Source organism: Pogona vitticeps, chromosome 12 (assembly GCF_051106095.1).
Source record: "Pogona vitticeps strain Pit_001003342236 chromosome 12, PviZW2.1, whole genome shotgun sequence".
In the NCBI taxonomy this organism is placed as follows: domain Eukaryota; kingdom Metazoa; phylum Chordata; class Lepidosauria; order Squamata; family Agamidae; genus Pogona; species Pogona vitticeps.
This window is the reverse complement of record NC_135794.1, coordinates 5974903-5990821: the sequence shown is the minus strand read 5'-3', so window position 1 is coordinate 5990821 and position 15919 is coordinate 5974903. Positions and strand designations below refer to the sequence as shown.

Here is a 15919-nt window from a genome sequence, read left to right as displayed (position 1 = left end):
ATGGTTAACTTAGAATGTAAGTATAAGTAAGTATGATATGGTATGTATAACTGTTGTTGTGTGTTTTATCCAGGTTGTTTTTTGGGAAAAAGCACCTTAGCTTTCCCCCTACAAAACAACTTATAAAGAGGGGAGGTGTTACATACAGCACTGGTGTTACCTGTCTGTCATGGGTTTGGAGGGAAAGTTCCATCCTATGGGGAGTGGAAGGCGGGACATCAGGAGGAGGGGCTGTACTGTATATATATGTGAAGCCTGTGTGGTGAAGTTTAGGAGACGCTGGGATGTGAAGAAGCAGCAGCTGGGAAGAAGAAGCTGGTGTGGGAGTCTGTGTGTCAGACAGGGTACTACTGTGTGTCAGAGTACCAACCTGATAGGTTCAGGTGTCTGTATGGTTAGCCAGAACTGATAGGTTCAGGGTCTGTGCTTCAAGTTAAGGGTTCTGTGTGAACCAAACTGTGTGTATGTGTGAGTGAAACTAAGCCACGTTACTATATCTTATTCACCTGATCATTTTATTTTTCCCTGTGTGTGATTTAAATAAACCTTATTCTTTTATTTGTTGAAAATCCATCCCTGGTCTGTGTGACTTCTTATAGGGAATGGTTGGTGGCAGCTTAGTTAACATGTGGCCTGTCCCAGTAGGTCTGGGTTTGTCACAGATGGTACTAATTAGCATTCCTAAATTTCCAGTAATTTGTCAGCTTCAGAAAATATTTTAGGAGGACCAGAAATATTTGATAGGGGGGCTTAGAAGTGCACACCAAGCTAGTGTGTGCATGTGTCCTGTCCTCCCAAGAATCATGGCCAGGATCGCTTGTTTCCTATGAAGAATGAAGTTACATTTGATATACTAAGAAACAGGATTTCAGCCATTATTGTAGCTCTGTTTAACGTGACACTTCCCCATTCTCTTAAATGCTGTTCTTCCATGGAGAATAACATGTAGCCTTTACTCTTAGATCTCTAGTTATGGACAGCAAATCTAATTAGCACCCCAATACCTCAGTAAATTGTCTATTTTTCATTGATGAGTAGGAAATCCAGAAACCTTTTTATACTTGTAAGAAGTGGTTGGTAATCTGATTATTAGAATTCACAAGACCCTGAGACTTTAAATAAGCTGTATGGTGGTAGTGGCTTGCTTATGAGATGTACAGTATTTGTTTCCAACTTTTAAGAAAAATGACATTTTAATTAATGTTTGTTGTAAAGGATTAATATTGTCATATAATGATACTTCACAGATAAAATATCTGTGAAGATCCTGTGGGCTGTTACAAATCCCTGGCACCCTTAAACTTCATTGCAAGCCATATGTTCTAGACCTAGCCAGTGTATTAACAGCAAGTATGAAGTTATCCCATTATCTGCTAGCTGTGTGTGCTATGTGCCTGAACTGATTTATAGTTTATTTTCTGACCACTACTGGAATCTGCATTTTGGATCCATGGTCATAACGTAATCAAAGAGTTGCTTGCCTTATACAAGGGGACTGTTCTTGAAGAATATTGGCATGGACGTTAATCCATAGGCAGTTTACTGGCAGTCTCCAAAACTGAAGAGAATTCATTTTTACAAAATAATATTTTATTTCCGATTATGTTTTTTATTCTTGATATGAATCTTCTGTAACCTCTTCAAAGTGTCAGAGAGATTTTCAGTGTCTCTGTACTTAAAATCCGAGTGCTTAACATCTAGCTATATTAGCTGTTACTTTCCAGACTATTTCTGCATGTGTACTGTGTTGATAGCCTTCCTATAAATGCAGCATCCTTGTGAGTAAGAACCACTATCCTTTTATTTTAAACCTATAGATTTGTGTTTTCATGGGCTTCACTCAAGGTCTGAAAATGCATCCATCATTAAGTGGGCACTAGATCCTTGTTGAATGATTACAGACTAGCATTTAAGATTTTAAGTGGTCTTGGGAGTGTGCCTGGTTGGAAGATGCTCCATTTATGACACTGTGACAAACTCATTGTCTTCAGATCTTATTTTTAAATCAGCCTCAGATTCTGTGCAGAGATTTGTGTTGGGAAACGTTCTTCTATATTTTTCCTTGGACAATTTTCTACACTATATAAGTGTTTATCTAAAATTGCCTGAGCATTTGTATTGCAGTCAGTCATGTTAGATGGGATAAATATAGGATATGAACTTTTATAAGTTATTCTTCTAAGGAGACAAGCATTAACAAACCCTAGTGTTCAGTTGCTCATGGGGGAACTAACAAATAACACATGAAAACATCTTCCTGTGCCCAGTGCAGTTGGTTTCTGACTGGGTCTAGACCGGATTTATACATGGTGTATTTGTTCTCAGTATATTAATGAATGAATGTACTAAGCTTGTTTCTGTTTTGCAAAGTCTCTTCCTTTTCAATCAGTTATAAGTACAAGTAGTCAAGACAAAATCCAGTACATTGCTTATGCCCGCAGACTTATGTCAATCTTTTAGTGGAATACAACTTGTTCTACTGAACCAGATTTTTCTCAGCATGAAATGGAACTGAAAAGTACTTCAAAGAGAATGGAGCTGAAGGTACTACCATTATACCTCAGCAAAATAAAGTTAGTTGATGCCAGATCTATCAAGTACATCTGTTTTTGGATATGTGTCCTAAAAATAGTGTTCTTTTAGGAGTTGTCATTTATTTTGTTAAATATAAGGGAAGTATATGCTGTTCTCTTTACATTATTACAAACATTCCAATATGATAATTTCCCCATAAAGCTTTGAATGTGTTTGAATATAACATTTCAATCAAAGAAGCTGAACCAGATAACACTATTTTAGAGCGCCTAAATTTTTCCCACTTCTACTTTTTCCAGAAAACCCACATCACAGGTTAGTTTTATGAGTTGACTCTATATATTTGGGACTAGACCAGAAGATTCCTATGTATGCCTGGTTCTAGTAGACCATCTGTTTACATCATGAGCCTAGAAAGAGATCTTGCACAGGAGGAGAACACAATAATGTTGCTGTCCATGGGGATACTGATTTCCCATCTTCCTTCTTTCTTGTCACTCTGACTATATTTGTTTATCTTTGTCTTGCACAGTAAACACTGTTCTCTCATCTGCAGGCCAGTAACGAGACTTAAGTGGTTGGCCATGGGACGATGATCAGCTCTTTAGATAAAGCCAGGAATTTATTTTTTTCCTTTCCCTCCTGTAGTTCCTCTGAAATGTACACAGACCAGAAGAGTGTATTCTGTCATAGCCTCATTAGGAACTGTAATGGAAGCTGTGTTGGCTGTAAGACAAATTCCAAAAGATATGTTGGCCCTTTATTGGGCCAATTAAAAGCGCAGAATGCTCTGTCAAGCTTTCAAGATAAAGAATGCTCTCTTCTCTGGGCAGGATGTTTCAAAAAAGCAGGTTGGGGGAGCTCAGTTTGAGAGTGTGTAGGAATGCCGTATCTTGGGTTTCTCTTCTTTGGCTTCCATCTCTTTGAAAGAATATAGAACTATGCAGGTTGCTCCCTCCTCCTCCCTATGTCCCAACAGCTGATAAATGACACAAGGTTAGTTCCACTGCAGAGTGAAATATGAAATCCCATAAAGCTGCCTCACTTAGATGGTTCTCAGCAAGCTGCTTATTATGCACTGTGGCATAATGCACATTACAAATGTGACCAAATGATAATTAGCAAAGCTGGAGCAGCAATTAGTGCTCATCTGCTGAGTGCTGATTACCGTTCAAAGTAGAAGGCAGCTGAACAGTTTGAAAAGCTGCAACTACCCAGACTCTCCACATGCCAGGAAGTGTCCCAACTCTGCCTGCAGGGTTACATGGTTGAGAATCATTTTCCATCTTTCAAGATGAATTGACTGTCCATGCTTCTGTGCCAAGTGCTCTGCTTTAATATGTAAGAGGGGAATCACATCTGCTCCAGATTAGAGAACAGGGTTTTCTGGAGCTGCAGATTCTGTATTCTCACGAACAAGGAGCAGAGCTCCTGGGACTTTTTTGTAATGTTATAACCTTGACAACCCCCCCCCCCCCCAAAAAGCTGGCAGTGCTTAGACCCCACCTGGAGGCCTTTCAGAGAAAATCAGTCCAACAGGTAAAAACACTGGGGAAAACAAACACCGTATTAGGACACTCTCCTGGAGCTGCTCTTAGTGTTGTTGCTAGAAATAAGAGCCAAGTTCCCTAAGATGGTTGTTGTGCTATTCATTCTTCACAGGTCATGCTGTTATCCTGAAACCTCTTTCTGCATCCAGACAACTTTGGAATTTTGCCAAGTGCATCATGAATAGAACTAAGCTGTTTGGATACCCCAGTTCTTTTCTTTATCCAAGCCGATCTTGAGCAGAAGGAGAAGTTAAGCCAATTGTCATGCCTTTCACAGATGAACTCATTGGGGCCAAGGCCCCTGCTCAACACAACATAAGACATTTCTTTCCCCTCCCTATGAAAAGAAAACTCAGGAAAAGAAGAGCAGAAGGCTTTGCACTAGGTTCTGATGCAGCAATCCACTGCATGGTCTCATGTACTACTTCTGTTCCAAAACCTGATGATCACTGAAGTGGTAAATGGGGTAGTGGCTGTACAACTTCAACCTACAGAAGAAGTGCACATTCATACATAGCCTCTCCTTGCTACAGTCTGAAATGGAGAGCCCAGACACTGGTTTGCTGCTTCAGTAAAAATTGGGAATTGAAGACTAGTTTTTTTTAATGGATTGCTTTATTAGGTTGCGTATGTAACAGCACCCATGTAACATGGCACTATATGAAGAAGGAGAGGACATCTTACTGCTCTGGATTGTTTCCAATCTAAATTGCATTGAGCATATCAGATGTACCTATGACAGATTGAATTCCAAAATAGAATCTTGTTTCAAAATATTTCACAGATATAAGTCCAGTCTGAAATATCTTGTTTTGATCCTCCAAACCATGATTTAAGCAGAAATGGGCAACTCTTGGACTAATCGTTGAAATGGGCAATTGTTGGTCTAAAATTCTTAGCAGCCCTGGCCAGCACAATCACTGGTGAGAACTTGTAAGGCGTCACAATTTCCTACCCCTGGTTTAAAAGATTAGGAGCTTACCATGAGTGTTCCAGCATGCTTTCTCTCTTCTCCTCTTATATATTGCAGCAAACTATGGCTAATATTAGTCATTAAAACCATGGGTAGATTTGCCAGCTGTGTTTGAAGGTTGGTAACTAGCTCATGAGTTGGAGGATTGTTTAAATTGTGCTAAACTGATTTGATGTAGCTGCGGTTTTACGTGCTACAGACTATTCAGCTGTGTCATTGAGAACATGATGGATGGATATAAACCTTGGATTTATATAAAACTCTGGTCTTTCTCCTGGCATGCTAATTTTCTGTCTGTATGAATGAATTTCCAGAAGAGAGCATTCCATCTGCAAGGAGGAGTTTGCATATGGGAACTGGTGCGATCAAGACATAGTCTTAGTGACTTCGCAAGAACTAGGTCATAGGCTTAGCTACCTGCCTGGGCCGATGCACCTAGCACAGTCATTGCAGATTAAATTGATAACCTGCATTACATGGTGATCAGATTGGGTTTGTTTGTTTAGCTGCCTAGAACAAGGGGAAGAAAGAGCCAAATGCAGGAAAGCAGGCAAAAGACAACTTGGGTGTTTTGTTCTACGATGTTAAGATGATTAGAAGTGAAAATTCAGTTCCAGAAGTCAGCATTGCCCACATTCTTAAGTACTAAACTGCCAAAGAGAAGGCAGCTGTTTCCTTCAGTTATTAGCTGTATGATGGGGGACATTTAATGGGATTGCTTGCATTGGAGGGTAAATATTCTGCTGCCTGCCCCTAGCAGGGGCACTAAGGGGTATAATGACCATCCCCACAATTTTCTTTGAAAAGTTCTGGACAAGATTTTATCTGAGAAATGAAAACAGCCTTAATGAATGGCAGCGTTTCAACCCTTTCTTCCCCAAGGATTGTTTTGGGGGCAATGTGGAGATGTGTTCCTCTTGTGCCGGGCAAACAAGATTCATCTTGTTCTGTTTCAATGTGTTATTGCTTCATAAAAAAGCACTGCTACCAGTGTGTGTGCGAGAGAGAGAAGGGGGAGGCAAGAGAGAAGAGAGCACAGCAGCTAAGGAGGATGATCTGGCAATGGTTCAAAAACAGAATTAGTTTAAATGAGAGTGTGTGGCTGTTGGCAGTCATCATCCATAAATAACTCCTGATTTTATGGTCACGAATGCTCATGGGGGAAAAGAGCAGGGTATCTTCTGGCAAAGGGATTTGGAGATTGCTGTGTTTGGCCAGGGAAGGGCAAGCTATAATCTGCAGCAAGCAGGCAGATTTCCCACAGTGACAGCTTGATGGTTTTATTCCCTTGGCTGGAATGTGTCTGAGCTTACCAAGAGACACCCAGGGCCATCAGTTGGATGCTGAGTGGCATGTGGTACAATTTTTGAATTAGCTGATGATTTGGGAAGGATAAGAGGCCAAATTGAAAACCAGGTTCCCAGAGATCGCTGCATTCTGTGTGAGTGGGCAGTATCCTTATGCTTGTAGATCCCCTTTCAGGGCATGAAGGGGGAACGTAACTTTTTCTCTGCTTAAAACAAAATAATTATGTTTTGAAAAGAGATGAGCAGAGTAGGTATGGTCTTAAAACTGCTTTTCTTATGTGACTCAGAGGCAGCTAGGTATTAGAGGTGATTCTTCAGCTGTGTTTGGTGGTAGTGATTACCCTAGTGCTAGGCTTCAGGGCATAACTTGTACCTGCTACAATAGATTATCTTCCAGTGAAAGAAATATTTGCCAACAAACAGGTGGCTTTTGTCTTAATTCTCTCTGAAGTAGTAACCTTATTTCCAGATTGTACTATGTCACATTGTAGATGGATGGCTTGTGTTACTGCACATTTTCATAAACATAGCCACAGTCTGAAAACTCATATGTCAAGGAGGAAAGTCACCACCCTAGCCTTTTACCTTTCTAGCTTTTAGTTTTCTATGTGTAAGAATTCTTCCCTCTCCAACTTCCTAATGGAAGAATAATCTATTTCTGTGAGCCCTTAGTCTGCTGTCTTAAATTGGATAGCCCAGATACAGGCTTATCACCTCCATGGTCTTTTTTAACCTTCAAATGAGCACCCCATCAACTAGGAATGATCCCAAGGAAATGAGGGCTGACAAACCAGGAGCAGCTTGTTTTGGAAAGAGGCTGTGATTTGCCCATGCCACTACATTTGTTAGGAACTATTTTCAACAGACAGATACAACATCTCTAGCTATCCAGGTTCTGTTTGTAAAATGCTGGACATTTTACAGAGTCTAAGTTTGTGGTACCAAACATTTCCTAGAATTTGTTGTCCCATGGTAAATGTATTAAAGAAGGCATCTACTCCTGAAGACGAGGACCCAGTATAGCCACGTCCTCCTAGTTTGGGGATATGGAAGGTAGAAAAGAGGTCCAGCCACCCCATCCATCTTTATGTGTTTGTTGTAACTGCTGTATTATCTCTTTTTTCAGATGGAGTCTCCAGTGTCCACCCCTGCAGTGCTACCGTTGCATCTTCTTGTCCCTGTTGTCAACAGTGATATATCATCACCATGTGAGCAGATAATGGTACGCACTCGCTCTGTAGGGGTGAACACATGTGATGTGGCACTGGCTACTGAGCCAGAGTGCTTGGGCCCCTGTGAACCTGGCACCAGCGTCAATCTGGAGGGCATCGTGTGGCAGGAGACAGAAGACGGTAGGTGGCCTTTAGTATGTTTGATATTAGACTAGTGCTAGTCAACTGCTGGCTTTAACATGGTATCCCACCTTAGCCCAATTGTCCACAAAATGACACTGTGCCGGAGGACCCTGCCATCTTGCCTTCCATTCTTAATCTAGGCAATGTTGTTCAGTTCACTTTGGGAGTGGCTCTGTCCAGGCCACAAGCAGCCTCCCTTCTGCTCCTGTCCTTTTGCAAAAGGTGGACACTCCACTGAACAGGCTTAGGCAACTTGATGTAGTGAGTTAAGTATTGCTCCAGTAGTTCCATTGGCTGAAACTGATGGGAGACGCAGTTCACCAAGTTTACTTAACCTTCTGGTAGCCTTCTGGGTGTTTTTGTGTCTTTTCATCCACTATCCGCCCTCCTGTCAATTGCAGTCACCATACCACTCTGAACACATCTAATCTCATCTGATTTTAGAAGTTGTGCATGGTTCGCCTGGGTTAATATTTGGATAGACTATCAGGAAGTGCCAGGCAAGACTAAGAAAGAATCTTGCCTGCAACTCTGTAGAACCATTGCCAACTAAAGAGTTGACAATGTTGTACCAATAGTCTCGCTATAAGGCAGCTTCCAGTGTTCACTGTGAACCAGCACTATAAACTCTACATTCATGCACATGAAACCCTTCTTTCCCTTCCCCTTTTAAGTGTGGATATTTTGCTCTGTTTTTAAGAAATTTTAAGGCTATCTTTTGGTCTTTGTGCCTTGTTTTGAGGTTTGCACTTCTGTCCTTTGCATTTTCAAAAGCCCTTTTCTTAGGTCATTGGTCTTACTAGACTCTTTAAACATTGTTTCTGTCAGAGGTAAATGTTTGCCAGATGTGTATGCACACTTAGGAAAAGGTTGATTTTTAACTTTCAAAAATTCTGTTTTTCCTATCACAGTAAGCCAGTGTTTGCTCTGCCACCATCATTACTACCCCATCACCTTCATTCCTGCAGAACCGTAATATGATTAGGCAGGTAGCCAGTAGGAATTGGAAGAGGGACAATTATTTTGAGTGAGAGTGAAGCCAAAACAGTGTCTCACTGAGATAAAAAATGTACTGTATCTCCTTGGACTGTTACAGATATATCACAAGGCAATGCCAAGCAGAGCAGATTTTACAGATTCTAAAAGGTTAGAATTCAGGAAGATTTTGTCAATCTGAAAAATGTTTCAGATTGACAAAGTCTTTCACAGATTGCTGGGCTTGCAAACTGGTATCTTAAGTACATTGTGTGGAAATCACGTGATGAAAGACCAACACAAGTTTCCACTGTGTTTTCTGACATTAGTGGTTACAAGAATTTCAGTAATAATAGTTTGCATCTCTCATGATAAGATCACATGGTGTTATTTATCTGCATGTGGGCCAGAGAAAGCCACTTCAGAAGACAGGTGGGGGTGTAAAACGTGTCCTGTGCTCAGGGCTGCCATCCCTCTTGCTGTCCAGTTTTAATGTTTTTGCAGCTTGTCTTTCCCTGTTAGGCCTTTTTAGAGCAGCTATAATTTCAGATCTTGCCCAGGAGGTATTCTGCAGGAATCACAGCTTCACTATTTTTAGCCTGCACTTATTTCAGTGAATGTGTGCAGAGATCTTGCCTGGCAGGCAACTTTGGCTGCTGTGCGGTTCCTGCTGTCAGAAGTAATAACTCACATCCGAGGCTTTGCATTCCTTAGATGAGTTCTGAGCTATTACATCACTGATTGTCTGCGTGTAGGTTCTGGTTGGTGTACTGAGCAAGATGTCGGCTCTTTTGTGGCTGCCCTCCTTCTCCAAAAATTGTGATAGTGTTTGGATTTCCAGTAATTGCTTACAGTGTTGCTTGTGGTGGATGTTTCCCTTATGCAACATGAGATGATGAGCCAGAAAAATTCACAAGCTGCATGACAAGGCTGTATTTCCTTCATAGCAGTTATTATTAAAAGGAACTGACACCAGTTCATTGCTTTGTTAAAGAACTGGCACCAGGCCTACTTGCTTTGATTTTTGACATGCAGCCACATTTTCTCTGGTGGGTTCAAACTCTTTCTGTTGCCTGGGTAATGCTGTCGCTGAAATGGCGTTTGTAACTTGCTGCCCATTGTAGACGTCTGTACAAATTAAGAGGAAAACTAAAGATAACAACATGGCAAGGAGTGGCTGTCGTACTAGCTCACAAAGACAAATAAGATCTCCTCCTAGGATTGTAGCAGTATTGATCCATGTGGCTTAACAGCTAAGTGGAGACACCCAATCTGCCACTTTGCTTACCAGTCTATTAACAAGGCTGGTTTATAGAGGTACAGCTTAAGGTCTCCCCATCTTACTTTGCTCATTTACTCAGTAACCTGTAACAAGTAAGAATCTTTCACTCTTTATTTTAGAATTAGTGATTAAAGTAACATATTAGTAATATTGATTCATAAAAGTTCAGTGTTCACACTTCCGAATGCTAATGGCAATCAACTCATTTTTACATGTTTGGCTGTTAACATGAAGAAGTACATTTTGAGTCCTCTCATACCAAAATCTGACAGAAGCTGCCACAATGGCCCTCCCTGCTGCATGCGCTACAAGCAGCTATTTCAAAGCACTTTACCTTTTTCCCTGTCTCCTTAATCCTCTAGCTGTAACCTATGCTGCTTTCACAGAAATGTGTTAAATATTTCTAAGGACTACTTTAAGGCATTTGGGGCAGTTGTTGCAGCAGTTTTCCTAATTTTCTTAGGCATGATTCTGATCCTTTAATGGATTTCATTATTCTGGAATGCAGCCCTCCACTTGCTGCCTTATGAGTGGACAGGTTTCCATTTCCTCTTGCTGTGATTAATGCCACCTGGAGTGAAGCTGGTAACTAAAGAAAGCTTGCTCTTCTCTCCAAACCCTTTCCTAGCTGGAAACAAGCAATTTCAACCTACTCCTGAAATTGAGGATTTAAGCATCACTGCTCACCTGGGAAATATCTCAGCCAATAGCAAGAGTACTTGCAGTTAAAAAGCCATTGTCTGAGATGGAGATCTTCATAGCAACAAGGATCACTGCATGGCAACAGCAGCTGCTGCACAAAGAAAATTCAGAAGCTTGTTCCTCTGAATCTTTCTCTTTTCCTTTTATCTCTAGAATGTGAAGCACTCTGGGTTGCGATTGTCCTTTTTTTTTTTAAATTCTGAAAGGTATATATTTTCATTGAGCAAAAATAGACAGTTTTATGAATATCATGGTGAAAATAAAAGGGAAAAGATGCTGCCATTGTGAGATGACTTCCTGTATACAAGCCATGCAAATTTTGCTTAGTTAACATTGCACAACAAGAACTGAAAACATAGCAATGGGAAGTGTAGCATGCAAACCGGAGAATATGTTGGGTTTCAAACATTTCCAGGATTTTAATAGGGAGATACTTGGGAAGAAAAGTATATTTTTCAAGCTCTTTCCAGCAATTGAAAATGGAATGATAGGGGAACTTTCTTCTTTTAAATTAAATGTTGATGAAAGTAAAGGGATGGGGAATATGTCACAGTGATGACACATTGGAGCCTCTGACACTTGTGAAGTTACAAAGTGTGGGGGAGGATGTTTATTTTCCGCTAAACAAAAGCTCACAATTTGACTTGTAGGACAATGTGTTACACTTACAACAGAAGCACTTCCTGGGGGAAGCCTGTGCCCCTTCAACAGCTGAGCTATTGCTCTGTATCTATTATGCTGATAAAAAAAACCCCACCACCCAATAGAATCAAGGACCTTTGGCCTATAAATGATTTCTTGGTCTCCGCAGTTGCCTTCTTTGCACTGGCCAACAGGGAGATGGATGCAGTTTGGAAACTGTGACCAGCTGACACTAGCTCAGAGAACCCTGGCTCAGTAATTGGGCTGTTGAGTGATTATTAGACACTGTGCTAATGTTATTAATATTATTATTAGACACTCTTTGGCCTCATAAAAATGGGAGCATCGTTGTTGCTTGCTTTAGAAGGTATGAAATGAGAAGTTAAGATTAACTCCAGCCAAGGCTTTTTTTTGGGGGGGGGGAGGGTACGCAATGTTGTGATAATCTTTTTCCAGCATTATAGTCATTCTGAGTGCCCGAATCACCGTCTGTTCCAGATTTCCATTGTCAGCTTCTTCCTAGCACCCCCCCCCTTTCCCCCTTTGCTCCAGCAAGAGTAGCTCTTCAGAGGCAGACACAAATCATCTTGCATTTCACAAAATAATTCTGTATTTATTTGCTGGGAGGTTCTTTTCCCCCGTCATGATTGATTGAGGTAGGTTAAATCTAGGACACAGTGTGTCAGGCAGGAGTTACAATTAGTCTTGTGCTTTGTTTGGTTGCCAGAGCAGCAGGCAAAGGGAGGGGGCAGTCTAACCACTGCTGAGGTCTCTGCTTTACAGAGCTCTTCATCTTTCTCCTGTGATCATGGCAGCGGGCAGGCTGCCAGAACGTCCTTCCTAATCTGACCTGCCAGCTCGGAGATGGAAGCAGCTGCTGGCGTCTTGCCACGCAATTAACTTGTAAGGCTCTGCAGGAAAGCAGTGTGTGAAGCCGGAGCGTATAAAGCCTTACAAAGCAGCCCTTGCATTGAAGAGCTGGTGCCTGCTGGATGATGGTGACATCTGCAGGAGAGGAGATCCTGGGTTAAAAAAAAATTGGTGGCAGAAGAATCCGGATGCTGAGAGTTTTCTGAATAGACCGAGAGCTTCTGCATTGTATTAATTTGTTCAGCCCCACCAGTACGGTTTCCAGGTCTGAAATTAAGAATTCTTTACTAAATGGATCTCAAATATAAATCTGAGCTCTCCTCTTTTGTGGCTAGAGGTTTTGTAATTGGAATTTTTAGATTGGTGCCCTGCCTAGAGCAGCAGGAATCGTCTTAGTCGTATTCTTTCTCTTGCCAGCTCCCCTTTGCCCTCTTTTACATGTTTACCAAGTGCATGCCTGTGGCACAAAGCTTTAGGCTTCAACCCCTACAGTGATCTGGTAACCAGAGGTCTTATACATTTCTCTGTTGCACTGGCAAGAGAGGAATTTGGGTCATCGGCCCTATCAGGAGCAGGCTGGTGACTAACTGTGGGAGTGTAATCGTAAATGGTTCTGTCCAAACAAGGTTGCTTTCCCCATAAAGGATAAATTACTCTCATGTAGACTTACTGCTCTCTTTCTCTAGGGTGCTTTTCTTGAATTTGTTTTTGCTTCACCGCTTCAACCCAGCATTCAACTGCAATATTTTTCACGTTGTCAAGAGAAACAGCAATGTCTGAGCTACTGAAGCTATATTGATTCCGCACATGCTTTTAAGCCAGGCTGGATGATGGGTAGCCCTCCAGATGCATTGACCTCCCAACTGCCATTAACCCTCATTATTGGCCACATAGCCTGGACTGGTAGGAATTGAAATACAGAAACATGTAGGTGATCATTAGTTTTCTCACCCTTTACTACGCACTAAAAGGAACCACATGCATGCAAGTGTGGTTGCATCATGTTTTCCGAGGACATATATATAAACAACATCTACACATGTGGATGCCATGCAAAGCATTTCACTTTCCATCTTTGAATGAAATACTGTAAATATTGGGATAGTTACCAGGATGTATTTTGAGTTTATGTTGATATCTGTTAAGTTTTAGGTTGCTTCCGTCTGTTGCTCTGCTGTATGTGAGCTTCTGGGTACCGCCATCTTGGTTACTAGACCAAGATATTGTACTAGCAATTTGTTAGCTTTCCTTTATTATACATCCTTAAAAGATGCATTAATATATTTCAAGCTTTAAAATGTTGGAAATCACTTTTCCCAGGCTCAAGAGGCAGGATGTTATAGGTTAAGATTAGGATTTGGCTCATGAAGTGTCATTTTAAGATGATGATGATGATATGTGTTGTGGTGTTTTTATGGCTTTCCTATGAATTAATTACCATCAAAATCAATTCCTTAAGACTTCCTGCTCTGGTCTTGCATACTAAAAACTGTGGCTTCCTTTATTTGGTCAATCCATCTCATGTTAGTTTTGTCCTCTCCACATTGTTGTCTTTCCCATTAAATCTTATCTTCCCATGATACTACTTCTAAAATATGATAACCTGAGTTTAGTCACTTTGGCTTCTAATGAGAGGTCCAGATCAATTTGACCTAGAGCTTACTGTTGTTTTTTTTTTTTAGTGGTCTGTGATATCTATAAATCTCTCTTCCAATGTCACATTTCAAATGAATTGATGTTTTCCTGTCAGCATTCTCCATTGTTCAGTTCCTCTATCCGAACATGATGATTGAAAATATCATAGTATGGATGATCTTGGCCTCCAGCAACACATCCTTACACTTAGGGATATTTTCTACTTCCTTCATTGTTACCTTTCCAAGTCTCGGTCTTATGATTTCCTGGCTGCAGTCTCTATTTTGATTGATGAATGAACCCAGGCATAGAAAATCTAAGTTTTGATTTCTTCATTGTCACCATTAAAATTATGTAATTCTTCTGTAATCAGTGTTTTTGTCTTCTCAGTGCCTTTGCATTTTTTTCTTTAACCTTCATCTGTGTTTCAGATCATGACAGTTTTCTGCCAGTAATAGGATGTCACCTGCTTCTCTTAAATTACTGTTGTTTCTTCCAACAGTTTTCCGCCTTCCATCTGAATCTAACCTGCTTTTCCTTATAATATGTCCCATTTATCGTAGAGATCTGTAGAATATGCAGAACTGTACGATGTGAAGAATGATGTGTCTGTAACTATTTGAATATTCTATTATCATAACTATTCCTCTTAGCCAACAGAAAGATAGGTAGGGCTTGTTTGTATAATAATAAGATGGTCTATGTGGAATATGTCTTTTTGTTTTTGTCATTTCTGACTCTGAACTCACTGTTCATGACTGGTTCTTTATAGTAGATCAGCCCAGTTCTATACTAAATTTCTGCCGTCATATAAAAATTAATCAGTAGAGTTAGCTATGGACTGATTTTTGATAACAGACATAAGAAAACGATTATTAGATGTTCAAAGGTTGTTAGGGAGGTTTTTAAATGCATTGTTGCATAAGTGAACTATTGCATTTGTAAGTACATTTTGACTGATTGCAATAGTTTAGAGGAGGCTGTTATGAGAAGAGAACACTCACTTGAGTTAACTTTGCTAATGGCATAAAACCGTTTAGCATAATTGTTTTCTGATAGAGAGTTGTGTGAGCCAGGCTATATATAATCTGTAGCAAGGAAGTCCACATTTTTTGTTCAGATTTGAATTATGTATGTCAGTACATCTATGCAAGTGTATTTCATATACTTTCTCAGTTTGCAAATTTTATTCTAAACCTGATACTTGAGGCTCAGTTGACTTTTTCCATTGAAAACATTGACTTTTCTGGCAAGAAACGAAGGGAGGATATGGTATGGGTTTGTAGAAAAGGCCATAAAAGAGGGACAAATAGGCTTTGCTGTGCATGCGAGTTTCAGAAATCTACATACTTAGTGTTCCGACTGTGCTCTTTCAATGTCTCAACAACTATGAAGGCAAGAAGTGTATTTACATGGTTTTAAAACTGAAGATCTTGAACATACAGGTACTGTATGCATAGAAAGTAGAAAACAAATGGCTGGCTTTAATCAGCTGGCCACCTGAGGTCTACTTAATTGCTGAATTATATGTAACCTTTCACTGTGGCTCTGATTCTTAAAGGTACTTAGGGACATCTGGCAGTGGGGACTGTAGATGTGTGCCAGGTATATAGGTGCTATCCCTACATTTCTGCCAAAAGCACATAGGAAGAGCTGCCTGTGGCAGCAGGACAGATGGTTTGCTCATCAAGCCTAGAGTTACAGTACACAACACACACAGCAGATTACAGTTGGGACCCTCTAGATTGGTTTTGCAGTGCAATCCCAAAAATGTGCCATAAAGGAGGGCAAGTCCTATTTGATAGATGGAGTGGTGGTGTTGTTTTTTAAATCTGTGAGAACATGTTTGTGGAAAGAGTACCAAGACTTTTGTTTCTCACAGCTGGTGATCTCAAATATTTGCTCCTCCAGAGGTTTCTGAACAGCTTATAAACCAACTCTGCAGTTAGGAGTATAATGAATGTGCCCTAAAAATGCTGAAACTGGAAAGATGCATGCAGCTGGCCTTGGAGGGCTTGCAAGTACATTCTGTACAGTCGCTAACTCTTAATTATGTTTCCCACTTCTGATTAATACTGTGCTGGCTTTTGATG

The 15919-nt window shown here is 40.6% G+C and overlaps 1 protein-coding gene across 7 annotated transcripts in view; it reads left to right on the top strand.

Moving 5' to 3' along the window:
- Nucleotides 1–15919, top strand: part of ZNF609 (zinc finger protein 609) — an 82518-nt gene that overhangs the window by 56279 nt on the left and 10320 nt on the right. For all 7 annotated transcript variants that reach the window (XM_072981775.2, XM_072981774.2, XM_072981769.2 and 4 more), the window contains one exon: nt 7492–7717. In XM_072981775.2, the coding sequence (XP_072837876.2) occupies nt 7492–7717 (226 nt within the window). The remainder of the gene's footprint in view (nt 1–7491; nt 7718–15919) is intronic.